The sequence below is a fragment of the Canis lupus genome, chromosome 10, assembly GCF_003254725.2.
Source record: "Canis lupus dingo isolate Sandy chromosome 10, ASM325472v2, whole genome shotgun sequence".
Classification (NCBI taxonomy): Eukaryota; Metazoa; Chordata; class Mammalia; order Carnivora; family Canidae; genus Canis; species Canis lupus.
In genome coordinates, this window is record NC_064252.1 from 30,864,636 (window position 1) to 30,880,785 (window position 16,150).

The following is a 16,150-nucleotide window of genomic DNA, read 5'->3' on the forward strand; positions in this document are numbered from 1 at the left end:
TCAACTTGCTGAGGCATTTCCTGCCATTGCTTCACAGCTGAGTTGAGCTGAGAGTCCTTGGTTTTCTTCTTGCTTTTCTGCTACCGTCGGAAGCGCCTTATAAAAAGTCACTGTCATCCCAGGAATAGGACTTGGAAGTAAATAACAAGCCATCAGAAGTAGAGATGGCAGGTTTTGCTTATTAGGTATTAGCACAATATTTTACCCAAACATCTATCACGCTCTTGGTAATGTCTTATCTTTGCCAAGTGCCCATCCTGATAAAGTGTTATTTCTGTCAAGCTGAGCTTCTGATAAAATCGTCTATCTCCCCCTCCCCCCACCTATCCTTATAAAACCTCATACTTCATTTCTGAATTCCTCCTGAGGGATGGTTTGGATTTGTCAGGAATGAGTGAAAAAAGGGATGATGAGGATTTTCCTTCTTTTTTTTTTTCTTGCCCTTTGTTTCCATATAGATACTCATGAGAATTGGAATATAAGTAAGTCAAACTGATAAAGGGGGGTTGGAGACTCTGAAGAAAGGAAAAGAAGATTGAGGAAAGGAAGGCAGTCATTTATAGGCAAGGGGACATTCAGGCAGGCTTTTGCTTGTTTTCTCTTGTTTTTAATTTACAATTGAGCTGAGGATGATGGCATTGATTTAGGTGATGAGACAGTTTGCAGGAAAGGGATGCGATTGAGGGGATCAGTTACATTCACAAAAATACTTGCTTCCTTTTCTTTTTGGAATGTGTTAGAATATTCTTCATGGCAGCTACTCGTGCTCTTGGTGGGCTCCGTGGCCATTGCTAACTTTAGCCCATGCAAGTGTGCCTTTACCCACAGGCAGTTGGGTAAGGTTTGCGTGAAGGGCAGCGACTTTGTCTCAAAGTCAGTTGACTATACAGGAAATGAGTTTGTTGGAGGGTCCAGAGAGTATGGTGCAGATCAAGCCAGTCTTCACACTAGACCTGAAATATCAGACACGGGAGTGAGGCGTTTTCTTCTATGTTAATCCTCACTTCTGAGCAACATGGAGGAAGAGAGTCTTTGCTCAGATTTGGCCTGTGCCTGATTTCAGGTAGGCAAACTGAGCGCCATCACAGACATCGGGCATGAAGAGCATTCTAGACTTTGAATGCTATTTTGCATTTAGTTTTCCTCTTCTAGACCCTGGGCATTCCTGAGAGTTACTGTCCTCCAAACACAGAGAATAGCGAAGTCTGAGTGTGCTGGTCGCCTGTCTCCCTAGGAGAGCAAAGCACCGTAGTTCAAGTCTGATGCAGTTTGATTAAAGGTACACTCATGATATAAAGCAGTCATTCTTTTGGATCTTTGTACAAGAGTCCCTATTCTTCCCCAGAGATCTGACTTTCACTGTGATACTCCACCCCTTAAGTAAGATGACCTAGAAGCACTGGGGGAGGATAAAGGAGCAGGAATGGATGGGGCCAGGGTTTTGCTGATTGTGTGGGGTCCTTCCTGAAACAAACACCTGTTGCCTGCCAGTGAAATCTTTATCCCTCTGCAATCCAAACCAGATTCTACTGTCAACCCTCCCCATTAAAAAAAAAAAATCCTTTTTGGTAAATTAATGTGGCTATCAAGAATGACAGTTTTATGGTGAGCATGGATTCACATATTTAGAAAAGGATAGCTTTCAACATCCTTAGTGTGACAAATGGAAAAATTTTAAAACCTTGCTAGAGAGTCATCCCATGTGGCTCTCTTGATTTGAACAAGATTTTAGTTGAAAAAATCAAACCTCATTCAAAATTTTTACAATAAAATATTCTCCCCAGCCCATATGATTTGCCACTCTTGGAACGTATTAGTAGGATTTTATGAGGGCTATGAATATTTCATATAAAATAACACATTTATTGCTAGGATTTTAAAAAAAATAGATCAGTGGAAAAATACTTAGGAGATCTTTCATCTTGAGTACTGCCAAGGAGAAAATAAAAAAGAAATTTTGGAATCTTTGTGGGTTAGGGACCATGTTGATGATTCTGGTGAGGATGGCCAGTTCATGCTTTGCAAAGGATAAAGTCACGCTAGTTTTGCTTACAGTTTTGATAACGATCCTACTGAAGGAGATTGTGTTCAACTGTTGCATGCCTACAAAATGTCACTCAAGATACTATGGAAGGGGACACACTGCCTTCCAAACTCAACCACTGGAGACTGCCCTTAAAGCTGGGTGTCTTTGAGGCCATGCTAAATGCGATAAAAGTCAGGGAGTTAAATGGGTACAGAAGCTAATCAAAGATGTTTGGAATGTGAGTTATGCTCTAACACACTAGTTGGGTTTCCAGATATGGAGTGAATATCTACTTAACATTTTCTGGGACACACTGTGTCCAATAGTTATTTCCTAAACCACCTTGTGATTTAAGAGAAGAACTGGACCCCGCTCTCAAATTGTTCAATTATATCAGAAATCACTACACACATTATCCTTTGCCTTGTTTGGTGATGATTTGAATGCAACTAACAAAGTCCCTTCTGTCCATACTTAGACTCCTTGGATAGCAAAAAGAAATAGGATTGGCCAGAGTTAGAAGTGGAAGGACTCAGTTACTCTGCTATCAGACCAACTGCCTCAAACTTTCAGAACTTAGGATATGTGGCAAGAAAAAAAAAAAAAGACATTTGAAGCTTTGAGGTCCTTGAACCTAAAGTTTCAAGGGACAAAACACTGACATCATTGCTCATTAAGATAAACTTTGTAGATCCCTGGGTGGATCCCTGGGTGGCTCAGTGGATTGGCACCTGCCTTTGGCCCAGATGTGATCCTGGAGTCCCAGGATTGGGTCCTGCATTGGGCTCCCTGTGTGGAGCCTGCTTCTCCCTCTGCCTGTGTCTCTGCCTCTCTCTCTGTGTGTGTCTCTTATGAATAAATAAAATAAGATCTTAAAAAACAAAGATATAATTTGTAAGCACTTACAGCAAAAGCCCAGCTATGGATACAGCAAATTGGTGCTAGAAATGTTTTCATTTTCTTGACCTAAGCTCTTTAAGACACAAGGTTCTGGAAAATACTTTCATGGAGGAGAGAAGTCAAATTGCATCTAGACCATTATGACGAAACAGAGCCAGGCTTCTTTCTGTGGTTTTGTAGTTGCAAATTCTTTTTAGAAGCTTGTGGGGAACAGTTTTCTTAACTGTTGTGCAGTCTTTGCCAGAAGATCTCCAAGGTCTTTGCTGGAACTCAAGTTTGCTTTGGTTGCCAAGACAACTTTCAGAAAATCACTTTGGGGAATTTTTGGGTAAAATGTTCCCTGTTTACCCCATAACAAGTGAGCAGCTTCTGCATGTTACTACTGCCATTTTCTTCTCCGTAGCAGATCTGGTTACACAGTTCTGGAATTAGGAAGATGTCCAAGCTGAGCCCTGTGTCTTACCCTGATTGTAAACTGCCCAGAATTAGTGCCATATCAGATGCAACTGTCACGTGGGCATCTAGTGATCAAAATGTTAAAAAAAAAAAAAAAAAAACCACACACACACACAACTAAATGTGAGACCTTGAAGATTAAACTGAGTTCTGTCAATTTTTCTAAAGTGAGTTTGGCTGCAATATTTATTTTGCAATTTCAAAATGTATTAAAGGGTGTGTGTGAGATTTTTATGTTAATTAAAAAGGAGAGCAATTACAAAATGCTTACTTAATGAACGCAGCCTTATATGGAAGGTGAGAAATTGGAGAATTCATTTGGCATGAAGTAACCTGTTGATCAAGAGATGAGAGCTTGGAACCAGGGAAGCTGGAAGATCTGGCAGTTGGGAGTGGGGTGTAGGGGGACTGCTTTGGAAGGAGCTTCAGAGGAGCTCAGAAAAAGACATTGACAGAATCAAAACAACCCCAAGCTTGAGATAATTAGAACACTGGGCAGCCTAGCTTTTAAGAAATAGGAAGGTCCTGGGTTACACAATAGAGCTGTTCTAAGAATACAGTAGAGACTCAGGCCGGGAAACGGGCCTACGGTCAGAGCGGTGCTGGAATTAATGGTAAGATTACTTCCTCTTAGTAATGCTAAGACTTCCTCTGCATCTGAGCAGTTTCTTAAATTTGCCTTCAGGAGCCAACAGGCATGCTTTACAAAGGAAGTTTATGGTGTCTTATATGGAGGATTGAGGGAAATGCCTAAACCAGTGTTTCTCAACCTTGACTATACAGCAGGACGGCTGTGAGGGTGGCTGCTTCTAAAAATGCTAACTAGATCCCCATTTCCAGAGATTCTGAGCTAATTCACCAGGGTTGAGGCCTGTGTACATCAATATTTTGTAAAAGCTACCCAGGGGATTGTAATAGCAACCAGGACTGAGAACCACCAGCCTAAGGGACCAGGGGATGAAGCAGGAGCAATACAACAATTAGATTAGACTTGTTTGGAGAAGGGACAATTAAGACATTTTGATTTGGAGCATATGAACCTGGTTCAAGACTCTCCCTCTGCCATTTGCTGCTGGAATGACACTGAACAAGTTAACTCATGTGTCTTATTTTGTTTTGTTTTCCCCTTTCATAATCAAGCTGGGATAGTGAGAATACCTGCTCCGTTACAGTCTTGCTAAGTTAATGAGATGGCACATGTAGCTTCTACACACTGGACACGTACTCACTAGGACTTATGGCCGAGCATTTGTTGAATTCAATGGATGACATTGAAGTAGATGGAGTTGCTTCTGTACAATGCAGTGGGAATAGGGCTGACGAACACTATTCTTGGCATCTGTGAGTGAGGCTGGCAGAATGAGGGAGAGATTGGAAGCCAGTGTTCTTAGGATAAGGGTTCACAAATGAGGGCGTATGGGCCAAATATGGCCCACTACTTGTTTTTATAAATAAAGTTTTATTGAAACAGCCACGCCCATGTGTTATACATTTCTGTGGCCCCTTTTGTATTAACGTGGTCGAGCTGAGTACTTGAATCAGAGACTATGTTGCCTTCAGAGTAAAACATTTATTTTTTGGTCATTTACAGAAAAAGTTTGGCCCCTGTTTTAGGATATGATTAGAAGATTTGGTTTGGGATGGAATGTTTGAAATACAGTGAGAGAAGCAAGTGCTTCAAACAGGAAGAATCTGCAGGCCCTGGTGATGGATATATGTAGGGGGATTTTGCTGTATAAAGGTTAAGGATTCAGTGTCTTTGTCATGGATGAGATGATGCAAGGAGGACAGACGTCCTGAAATCTGGGCATGAGTGCAGGATCTGGGTATCCTTGCCTAGAGAGATCTAGCTCTGTCACCACTGGAAGGGGCTGGTAGGAGTCCCCTCTGTGGGTAGTCTCAGGGCTGGGAGGCCCACTCAGGTCCTGACCCTGCCTCTGATAACAAGGCCCACAGTCCTGTTTTGTCCATCTGCAGGTGGTGAATATCATAGCGCTAAACACTAGCACTCTGGACAGATCCAGAGAGATTCAGTCCACACAAATTGATTCAGATCATTACTTAGAATGTTTTAGATGGCAAGTCCCTAATTTCTGTCACCACACTGCACGGAGGCTGATTTTCAGTTTACCTTTTTTGTTCTCAATCTTCGATGTTTTGATTCTTAATTCAGAGCATTCATCTCAAATGGATTCAGAGACTCAAATCTGCTGATAAATTCATGATTGTTGAGAATATTGGACGGAGGAGGAAGACGTCAAATGAGCTTTGAATATTGTCTCCTTTGACATTTTAAAGTCAAGGTGGGCTGAACCGCGGATCAACACGTATAGGCATTATGTGACAGAGATGTACCATGTGTACAAATAGACTGTGTATATCTGAGAAATAGAGCCTGGAAGGAAAGGTAATAGAGAAGCAAAAGTCAAGGGGCTCAGAAATGAGGGATCCTATCTGCAATTGTCTTTACATGTCCTGCTTCCTGGATTAATGGAGTAGGGTGGGGGGGGAAAAGGGGGAATTTGTGTATTTATCCTAATTAGGCCTGATGCTGGCCTACCAGTATACCACACACACACAACACACGCCATTTTATATATTGGAACATGGAGTCACAGAGAAGTCCTTTGCCTACGATTATTTATTAGGAAGTAGGACCATAATTTCAATTCGGTTCTTTCTTATTCTGAATTACAGACCTTTACAACTCTGCCTGATTTGCAAGCAAATTTTCTTGGGTATCTCTCCTTCCCCAGCATTTAATATTATAATGAGGATACTTTTTTCTTTTTTGTATATAATGAGGCTGCTTTTTAAGTAACTGGTAGTTTAAGATTTGCTAGGCCAGTTTTTTTATGCCATTTTAAAAATTCTAGTGGCCATTTCATCCCTTCTTTGAATGTTTCTTAAGTACAAGCAATGTGGCAGGCCCTGGAGATAGAGAGAGGCCAGGTATTGGGCAGTGTCACTCAAAGTATGATCTATGGACTATTCTTGGTTCTTGTAGTAGTCAGGGTTCTCCAGAGAAATAGATTAAAAGGATATGTATGTGTGTGTGCATAATGAGATTTATTATAAATAACTGGCTCATGCAGTTATGGAGATGATCAAGTCCCAATATCTGCAAGGTGAGTTGGCAAGCTAGAGACCCAAGAAAGCCAATGATGTAGTTCCACTCAAAAGCTTAGCAGGCTCCAGGCCTAGGAAGGGCCAGTGTTTCAGGTCAAATCCAAAGACAGGAGGGAAAAAAAATAAACCCAGTTTCAAGGCTGTCAGGCAGGAAGAAGTTTCTTACTGAGGGGATGGTCAGCCCTTTTATTTTTTTCAAGGCCTTCAACTGATTGGATGAGGCCCACCCACATTAAGGAGAGCAGTCTGCTTTACTCAGTGTATTGATTCAAATGTTAAGCTCTTCTGGAAACACCCAGAACGACATTTGACCAAATATCTAGGCACCCCGTGGCTCAGTCAATTTGACACTTAAAATGAACCATCACAGTCCCCAAATTGTTCTGTAGCAAGCCAAGTACGAATGATCAAAATTGACATTTAAAAACTGCCAGGGGAATTGGACTTTGTGGCAGCCCAAGCATGTGATCAGTGGACTTGATGAACGGGTATAGGCCAATTTGTTAAATGCAGGTGATGAATAGCATGAGGAGCAAGCTATGTACTAAGTATGTGTGTTAGGGCCAGATTTTTTTTTTTTTTTTTAAGATTTCATTTATCCATTCATGAAAGACACAGAGGCAGAGACACAGGCAGAGGGAGAAGCAGGCTCCATCCAGGAAGCCTGTTGCAGGACTTGATTCCAGGACCCCAGGATCATGTCCTGGGCCAAAGGCAGACACACTCAACCACTTAGCCACCCAGGTGTCCCAGGGCCAGATTTTTATCCAGGATTAATGGGGAAGAAAAAGTTGGTTTTCCTCCACTGATGGTTTGGGAAGTGCTGGTATGGGCACAACGGTTTACATAGGCCCTAAGTTCCCATGTGACAGGCTTTGTAATGACTATGTGTACACAAAGCTAGGGGGAGCACTCCTGGGAGGGACCAGCAACAGAAAGAGGTCATTGGGGTGTGAGACATAATTATGCCTTTAAATAAGCACATAAGCAAAGGATTATAGATGTGTAAATGTGGAGCTTTCAGGGGAGGAGCCAGAGGAGGTGATGAGGTCCCCATGGGAAGCCTGCCTATCCTTCCACTTGGCCTCTGGATGAACTTTGACCTGCCTAAGGCTGAAGGGAGAAAGATTCAGAGATGCCACAGATCAAAATAAGCCAAGGTTTGTCGGCCCTTTTTTTCCCATATACTAGAGAACAGCCCTGTGTTCAGAAAGTTTATAGCCTTTAAAACACCCTAATTTTTGCCATCAACTCATCTTACTCATTATACCACTTACTTTCATTGGCAGCTATTGGAACTATTGCCCAATGAGGGGCAAAGTGCTCAGAGCCTTGTATTTCTCTGTATCTTACTTAAGACTCCCATCATGTTTGTGAGGTTAACATTTCTGCTCCCATTTCAGAGATTGGAAAACCAACGCTCAGAGCATTTAAGTGATACCTCCAAAGAACAAATTTCTAGTTCTTCTTTGTTGTGAATTTTCCAGAGTTTCTGGGACCCTGGTGTACTTCCAGAGCTTACTGGGTTCCTTCCCAAATGTCCCAGGGTTCTTTCATGAGAAAGAAGACCCCTCAGGCCCCAGAGCACCTGTACCTCTGACTCAGAGCATAAAAGCAGGGGCATGGCCCCACACAGTCACGGATATCTTCACTTCAGTCGCAGTGCACCACAATGGGAAAGCTTAAATGTTGAGCGTCTGTTTCCTCATCTGTAATGGGGACACTGGTTGCCACCTTCTCTTACTGCGATAACCTCAGACGTTATCAGCATGAACTACCCAGCACTGCACAGATCCATAGCAGGCCCCACACAAAGCATAACTCTGCCTGCTGCCAGAAACTAGATGCTCATCTTTTCCCACCCCTGCTCGAAGGGTCGATGTCAGTTGAGCAAACACAATTGCTGTTAGTGGCCTATTCGTTTTCATTCTCTGTGGAACTGATTTGGTTTCACCAAACAGGCAAACAGGTTTCAAAAGCCTGGGTCAGAGCTTGTAATTGGCCAGCTCGGTGACAATACAACCCTAATCAACCTGTGATTTTATGTACCCACACACTCAGCCTCGGCCTTTGATCTGTGGTCCTGAGCAGTGGAATTCAGCGAGTCCCATACGCCAGTAATAGGAGAGGGCCAGGAGCTCAGGCATTAACCCCGAGGTAATTAAGAGGGAGAAAAATGAGTCATGTTTATGAAGGCCCACAGTCACATCAGAAATCAGAAAGCCCTGGGCAGAGGCCGAGGTAGTGCAGCGGCACAGGTGAAACCCGCGGGGTATAATTCATCCCTTTCTTTGATCTTCTCTGGGACAGTTTGGAAGCTCAGTGGGGTCTGAGCAGGAAGAAGAAAAACTCAAAGTATGGAAAAAGAGGAAGGTGTTTTTTTTTTTTTTTTTTTTTTGGTGTGGGTTTTTTTTTTTTTTCTTTTCTTTCTTTTTTTTTTTTTTTTGGCAGGCAGCTAAGAGAGGATGATTTTCTAGAGATGTCATTTTTGCTTGGTAATCTCTCAGGCAGCCGTGTTGTAGCTGGATCCTGGGATTTGGGCAGCATAAGAACAGAGAGGAGTGACAGCTTTGGGTTTATCATGTCCCGGATGCACCTGCATACAAGGTGTGGTATGCTAAGTATCTTTAGGAAATGGAGATTTTACAGTAATAAATTTTTTTAAAAAAACCATAGCTCTCTATAGGGCCTGTAATGAAACTTTAAGTGGGGCATGTACAGGCTCAGGCCTAAGGGCGACCTGGGTACGAATTCTGACGCCACTGTGTCCTGGTTGTGTGACTTTGAGGCACTTGATTATTTTACTCTTGGCTTGGACACATGTATCTACCTCACAGCGTTCATCAGATGGTATATTACCACAAAGATAAGTATGATCTGTTGTTCTCATTGAGCTGCCAGCCTTTCCAGGAAACATTTGCTAAAACAATTACCAAGTACAGTATGACAGCTACGTGTTTTTCATAGTGATATGTACCAAAAAAATGTACGAACACCCTGAAGAAGATTTTGCCTACACATGGAAGGAGGCTTCTGAAACGGGGTTTTGAAGGATGAATAGGTGTTCACATAGGAAGAACTAAACAAATGTGGCCGTTATTAATATTTGTTCCTTTTACTCCTTTTTGCACTCTTCCACTTTCTCCGTTTCCTCCTTCCCCTCCACCTGCTGCTACTCCTTCATATTCGAATTTTATAGAGAACAAGAATGTCTGCCTGGAAATGTGCCAAGTAGGAAGGCAGGGTATTTAATTAGGGGAAAAAAATCATGATTGTCTTCTTTAGACGGCCCCTTCGTTTTAATCGTGGTAGTTGGTCCTGCTGTGGGCTCTGTCCCCGGGTCCTGCTGTGGGCTCTGCCCCCGGGTCCTACTGTGGGCTCTGTCCCCGGGTCCTGCTGTGGGCTCTGTCCCCGGTCCTGCTGTGGGCTCTGTCCCCGGGTCCTGCTGTGGGCTCTGTCCCCGGGTCCTGCTGTGGGCTCTGCCCCGGGTCCTGCTGTGGGCTCTGCCCCCGGGTCCTGCTGTGGGCTCTGTCCCCGGGTCCTGCTGTGGGCTCTGCCCCCGGGTCCTGCTGTGGGCTCTGTCCCCGGGTCCTGCTGTGGGCTCTGTCCCCGAGTCCTGCTGTGGGCTCTGTCCCCGGGTCCTGCTGTGGGCTCTGTCCCTGCGGTCCTGCTGTGGGCTCTGTCCCCGGGTCCTGCTGTGGGCTCTGTCCCCGGATCCTGCTGTGGGCTCTGTCCCTGCGGTCCTGCTGTGGGCTCTGTCCCCGGGTCCTGCTGTGGGCTCTGTCCCCGGGTCCGCCCAGATGCATTTATTCCCCACGACTCCCGGCGCTCTCCCTGGCTGGGGACAGCGAGGCCCCGGGTGGTGATGGATGCGCGGGCGCGGGTGTGGGCTCGGCCGCGTCGCCCCGGCTAACCTGGTGTTTCTCCCCCAGATGGGAAGCCGGTGTCCCTGTCTCCGCTGGAGTCGCAGCCGCACAGCCCCCGGTACGCGGCCGCTGGCCCGCGGGAGCGCGAGAGCCTGGAGGTGCGCGTGCGGGAGGTGGAGGAGGAGAACCGCGCGCTCCGCAGGCAGCTCAGCCTGGCGCAGGGCCGTGCGCCCGGGCCCCGGCGCGGCAACCACTCCAGGACCTACTCCATGGAGGAGGGCACGGGCGACAGCGAGAGCCTCCGCGCCGGCATCGTGGCGGGCAACAGCTCCGAGTGCGGGCAGCAGCCGGTCGTGGAGAAGTGCGAGGTAAAGAGCGCCTGCGCCCCCCGCACCCCGCGCCACCCCGAGGGCCCCCGGGCTCCTGCCCCCACCCTCCGGCTCCTGCCCCGGGCTCCTGCCCCCCACCCTCCGGCTCCTGCCCCCACCCTCCGGCTCCTGCCCCAGGCTCCTGCCCCCACCCCCCCGGCTCCTGCCCCCCCCTCCCCCCGGGCTCGTGCCCGGGCAGCGCTGGCGTTAATGCCTCGGGCCGAAGGTGCATCTCTCACGGACACTGACCTTGCCGTGTGGCCTGGCCCCTCGCTGAGCCGCTCTGAGCCAGAGTCTTTGCCATCTGAAAAATGGGCCCAAGAGGGGCCCACGCCTCGGAGATGCTAGGAGGAGCCGAGGGGTGGAGACGCTTGCTTGCTTCTTGGCGGTTCGTTTTGACCCAATCAGGGTTCCTGACCCTAGTTGTCATCCGTCCTGGGGATGCCTCTAACTTAGAATACAGTGAGGGTTGCGCCTGGACTCGTGGCCCTGTTGGGCAGTTCCCTTGGCCTCCTTCTCACTTTATAATCAGCTTCTGAAGTTCAGAACCAGACATTTGTTGCTCTTCCAAGGCAGTGATTTAACTTTACAGCCTAATAGCTTGTCTCCCGCCCCCCCCTCGCCACTTTCCCTGTTAGTGACTCTTTGGACATTTGGAAAACTTACCACCTCTTCTCCGTACTGTCCTCATCCCACTCATTTGGCTCATTTGTGCATCTGTGCTTATGTCTGCACTGAACACACACACATGCACACACACTCGTTTCCTGCTGCTTCCAGTTCCCAAGGACAGAAATTAGAGCACCCCTGTCAAAATCAAGGCCTCTTGTGATCCAGACGTGCCTAAGTTCATATCCCAGCTCTGGTGGTTTCTGCTGTGGCTGCTTGAGCAAGTATCTCATGAATAAATTTGAGGAAAAAAATTCTGCTTCACACGGGATTTATGAGAAGTAAATGGGATGGGTCATGTAAAGCCACAAGCAGTGCCTGGTACATAGTATGTTTTTAATTATGGGTTTTGTTTTTTTGAGAGAGAGTGTGTGCGAGCAGTGGGGGTGAGGAGGTGGGCAGAGGGAGAAAGAGAATCCCAAGCAGGCCCCACAGTCAGCACAGAGCCTGATGCATGGCTCAATCCCATAACCCTGAGACCGTGACCCAAACCTAAATCAAGAGTTGGATGCCCAACTGGCTACCACCCAGGTGCCCCATCAATTATGGTTAATCTTTATTATTTTTAGTTAGATAAATTACCTACTGCTGCTTTATTCCATTTCTGGGCCGCATGGTCAGAATGAGACTTCACACCCCCCTGAACACTCCTGGCAAACTGTAATATGTTGTTCATGTGAGAGTAGTTATTGTTGCTGATACTATACAGTCTGTGACAAGGGAATGTGGGGCTTACTAAGCAACATAGACTCTATTCTGGGGAAGGTCAGTGGTGAATGAGGAGAACCCCAGGCTTTAGTAGGATTTTTCGCAGTTTCTGAAGCCTGGTTGAGGTGTGGAGAGGTGGACAGTGGTGGATGGAGGCTGTCCGGTGAGGAATGTACACATGAGTATGAAAAGTGTGAAGCAAAGCCTTGTCCTAGCAAGAAAGAATGCAGGACATGGGGAGGTGGTCAGTCAGGAAGCCTAGAGAACCCGAGCCGGGAAACTCGGATTATCATTCATAATTATCATTCATCCTTCATTCAGCAGATAGTCACTCAGCCTCTGTTAGGTGTCTCACACTATTCTCTGCGCTGGGAAACATCAGTGAACAAAAAGCAGCCCAAACTTCCCTTCTTGTTCTCATGTTGAGATGGGACATAGAGGAAGAGATCAAGAAATAGAGAAATTCAAATGTCAGGAGGTGTTAAATGCCACACATTTGTTCAGCCCTGCCCACATGCCACGTCCCATCCGTTCATTCTTCCACAACCATCGACAGTGGCCTGTGGTACTCAATCTCTCTCCCTTTTTAGATCTTTGAAAATGAGGACTCAGCCGTGTTAACAGATCCCCCTGCTTCAGGCTGGTCTGGGAGGACCCTAATTTGGGAGCTTCTCTTCTTGCCTGAAAGGCGGCTTGCTTGCTTTCTTGCAGATTCTTTGCTCACAGGTTGTGACCCTGATGTCTGCTCAGAGTGGGTGATGGAACCCTCCACCTAGGTGGGACAGCTCAGAGGGAGGAGGCATATGTACATTACCATGACTCAGACGGACTCAGAATCAAGGAGATGGAAAATGGAAATGAGAAAGGAAACAAAAGGGGAAGGGTGGGGGACCCAAGTGAGGCAGAGGGAGAAATTGGGGCTTTCTTTTCCTACCATGGGCTGTCTGGCCAGCAGCTTCCCTTCCCCGTTCTGTTTTCTGAGAGACGCCTCCTATTTCTGAAGAGGGCTTCTGCCCAGAGCGCTCTGCAGAAGAGTGTAGACAAAACAGCTACTGAAGCTGGGAGACGGGAATCTCAGTCCTGGCCTCATTCCCAGCGTAAGAGCTGTGTGGCACTGAGCAAGTTACATCATTTTTCTGTGTCTCAGTTTCCTCGTTTGTAAGTTACCAATAAAAATCAAGTTCCTGCCTTGTTTGTATTATGTCAGTGGTGACAGTAGATACTACAGCTGGAGGCAAACTCTAAAAATACTTGTTACTGGCATTAGATTTTACTGTGAAGTATCTAATCCCAACTAACAATGGCTTGACATCTAATTTTTCTTTATGCTCAAGAAGTCTGGAAGCCTTTCAAGTAGGAATGTCCATTTTGGGGATGCGGGCTTCCTTGATGTTTCACTCAGCTTGCTTGACTGGCATTCCCAAGGTCCTCTCAGTGTCCATGATGGCTGCTGGAGCTTTGGTCATATCTCCACATTCCAGCTGGCAGGAAAGCAGTGGGGCTAAGACGGAGTATGCCACCCTCCTTAAATAACATGCAGTTGACGTCCACCATCCGTTCCTCTAGGAGCACGCTGGTGGAAGAAATTTGCTGCAGCTGCCATCTAGCTGCAAGGGAGCCTGGAAAGGGTAGATTTCATTCAAGAAAGCCACGTTCTCTGCTAACATTTTGGAGTTCTGGTGCTAGAGAGAACAGATGTTATAGTCACAGTGAATGTTCTTTATCACATGGATTGTGCACAGACTTGGTGGTGAATTAGAATAAAATATCAAAAATGCACATTTGTGGCACCCACCTTAGACCTGCTCATCAAGATTCTCTGGGTGCCTGCAAGATATGAGCATTAAAAAAAATTGGTACAAGTGATTTAGAAATAGTAGGGACTGTTTAGAAGCCACTGCTTGAAGCCACAACAAAAAATGGGGTTCTCTTCATTCTCATGATCTGATGAAGCACAGGGATGAAGTAGCAATATAGGAATTCAGACCTAGGGGACACCTAGGCAGCTCAGTGTCTGAGACCTACCTTTGGCTCAGGTCATGATCCCAGGGTGCCTGGGATCAAGTCCCACATCGGGCTCCCCATAGGGAGCCTGCTTCTCCCTCTGCCTGTGTCTTTGCCTCTCTCTCTGTGTGTCTCCCATGAATAAATAAATAAAAATATTTTTTAAAAAATGGAATTCATACCTGGCAATTGTTGATTCTTATCATCTCTTTTCAGTCATTTGCACCTGAGAATTAAAAGCTTTAATCTTTTGTTTTTCTTCTCTTTGCCTGTCTTGATAATGTTACTTCTTAGACCCTGCAAGTTATTTTTGGTAGAATTGTCTGTGCTGAAACCTGGGTCCTGTTCAGAGCTTGCACAGATGAATTTGAAAGTTGATCTGCTGGCAGCTTCTTTCAAGGTGGTCTCCTCTGGGAGCACATTGACCTTGAGATGCTGACTTTATAGTCATTATTATGGTATAGATACTTTCTCTGTCTCCATCGTTTGGTGTCTTAAAAGATTTTAGCAAAGAAGCCATAGAGGCAAACAAGAAATGTCAATGGAGTCAAAATGGAAGCCTCCCTTCATGGCGACACTTAGCGATTACAAGTGCTGAAGCCGGTCCTGACACCCTGTCAGAGCACAGCGCCTCGTAACTAAGGACATTGTCATCATTCCTTGTTGCACTGAAACTTCTCCGGGGTATGACAAGTATTTCTTGAAAAGTCTTCTGTAATGATGCCCAGGCTGTCAGTCGAGATATCTGGTGATGGAAACAATGGGCCCTCACCAGTCCTTGTGCCCTCTTATCGTTCCTAATTACATGGCCTTCAAAGAGCTGTCCGTTTTATTCTTGCCTTTCTCTGTTGTCAGGGCAGTGCTGTTTCAGTGATGACTGATTCCTCTGTGCCCCAGAACTTGCAGCAGAAAAATCCTCTTTGATTCCCCCATGGGCCCGCCTGTGTCTGGATATGTGTATTTTTCTTGACTTTCTGGTTCAGGTCTATTCCGAGAGTCAGCTCTGGTACAGCGGAAGTGTCACAGGATCCAGAGTCCAAATTCCTGACCACGAATCTTGCTTTGTTGGTCATTAGTCATATGACCTGGGGTAATTGAGTGACTCTCTTAGAGTCTGTGTCATCCTGTTACAAAATGAGAATTTATGATATGTTCTTCCCCCTGCAGTTGTGAGGATGAAACGGGTTAGCAGGTGGGAAACTAACTCTGTACGAGCATCACATACCCTTGCGCTGGGTGTTCTTGTTCCCTGATTCTGCCTGACGGACACTTAAAATGTCATGGCTTCAAACAATACCAGTTGTTTTATTAGCTCTCATGGTTTCTTTGGGACAAGGATTTGGGAAGGGCTATAGAGCTGTACTGGATTGGTGTTCCTCACACACTTGTCAGTAGTTTGTGGCTGGAGCTGAACAGTGAAGGCTGGAGCAGTGGGCACCGGCCCCGCCTCCCTCTTCCGCGTCTATAGACTTGGGCCTCTCAGCGTCTATCTGTACAGCTGGTTTGGGCTTCCCTCCAGCATGGCGGCCCCAGGGCAGTTGGTTGCTTCCATGGCAGCTGAAGACTAAGCACAAGTATTCCAGTGACCAAGGCAGAACAGAAACACTTTTCCGGACCTGGCCTCAGAGTCCCATCGTGTCACTTCTGCTGATAGTGTAACCTTTTCATGGACAGAGGCTCAAAGGCTCACCCAGTTTCCCAGGGAGAAGCACACACGCCATCTCTCAGTGGGAGGGGATGTCAGGAATTGGTGGATGTACTTTGATTCAACAGCAGTTGACACTGTTACAGTGAGGGGTCAGGTGAATGGTTCTCTCTGATGTGAGACCACCATTACGGAAGTATGTCTCTCCTACTCCACGCTTTGAGCTTCATTTCTTGGTAGTAATGTCATAGTAATAAAAGTTAACATTTACTCAGCCTTTAAAGTGGATCAGACACTATGCTAAAATTTACATAAAATAATTTACATAAAATATCTCATTCAAACCACACAGCATACTTTCTTCATTTTACACATTAGA

The 16,150-nt window shown here is 46.0% G+C and overlaps 1 protein-coding gene across 1 annotated transcript in view; it reads left to right on the top strand.

The window, feature by feature from the left end:
• The window catches only part of LARGE1 (LARGE xylosyl- and glucuronyltransferase 1), a 478,727-nt gene that overhangs the window by 178,176 nt on the left and 284,401 nt on the right, over window positions 1-16,150 (top strand). The window contains 1 exon segment of the mRNA XM_049115330.1: window positions 10,444-10,745. Coding sequence (XP_048971287.1) covers window positions 10,444-10,745 — 302 coding nt within the window.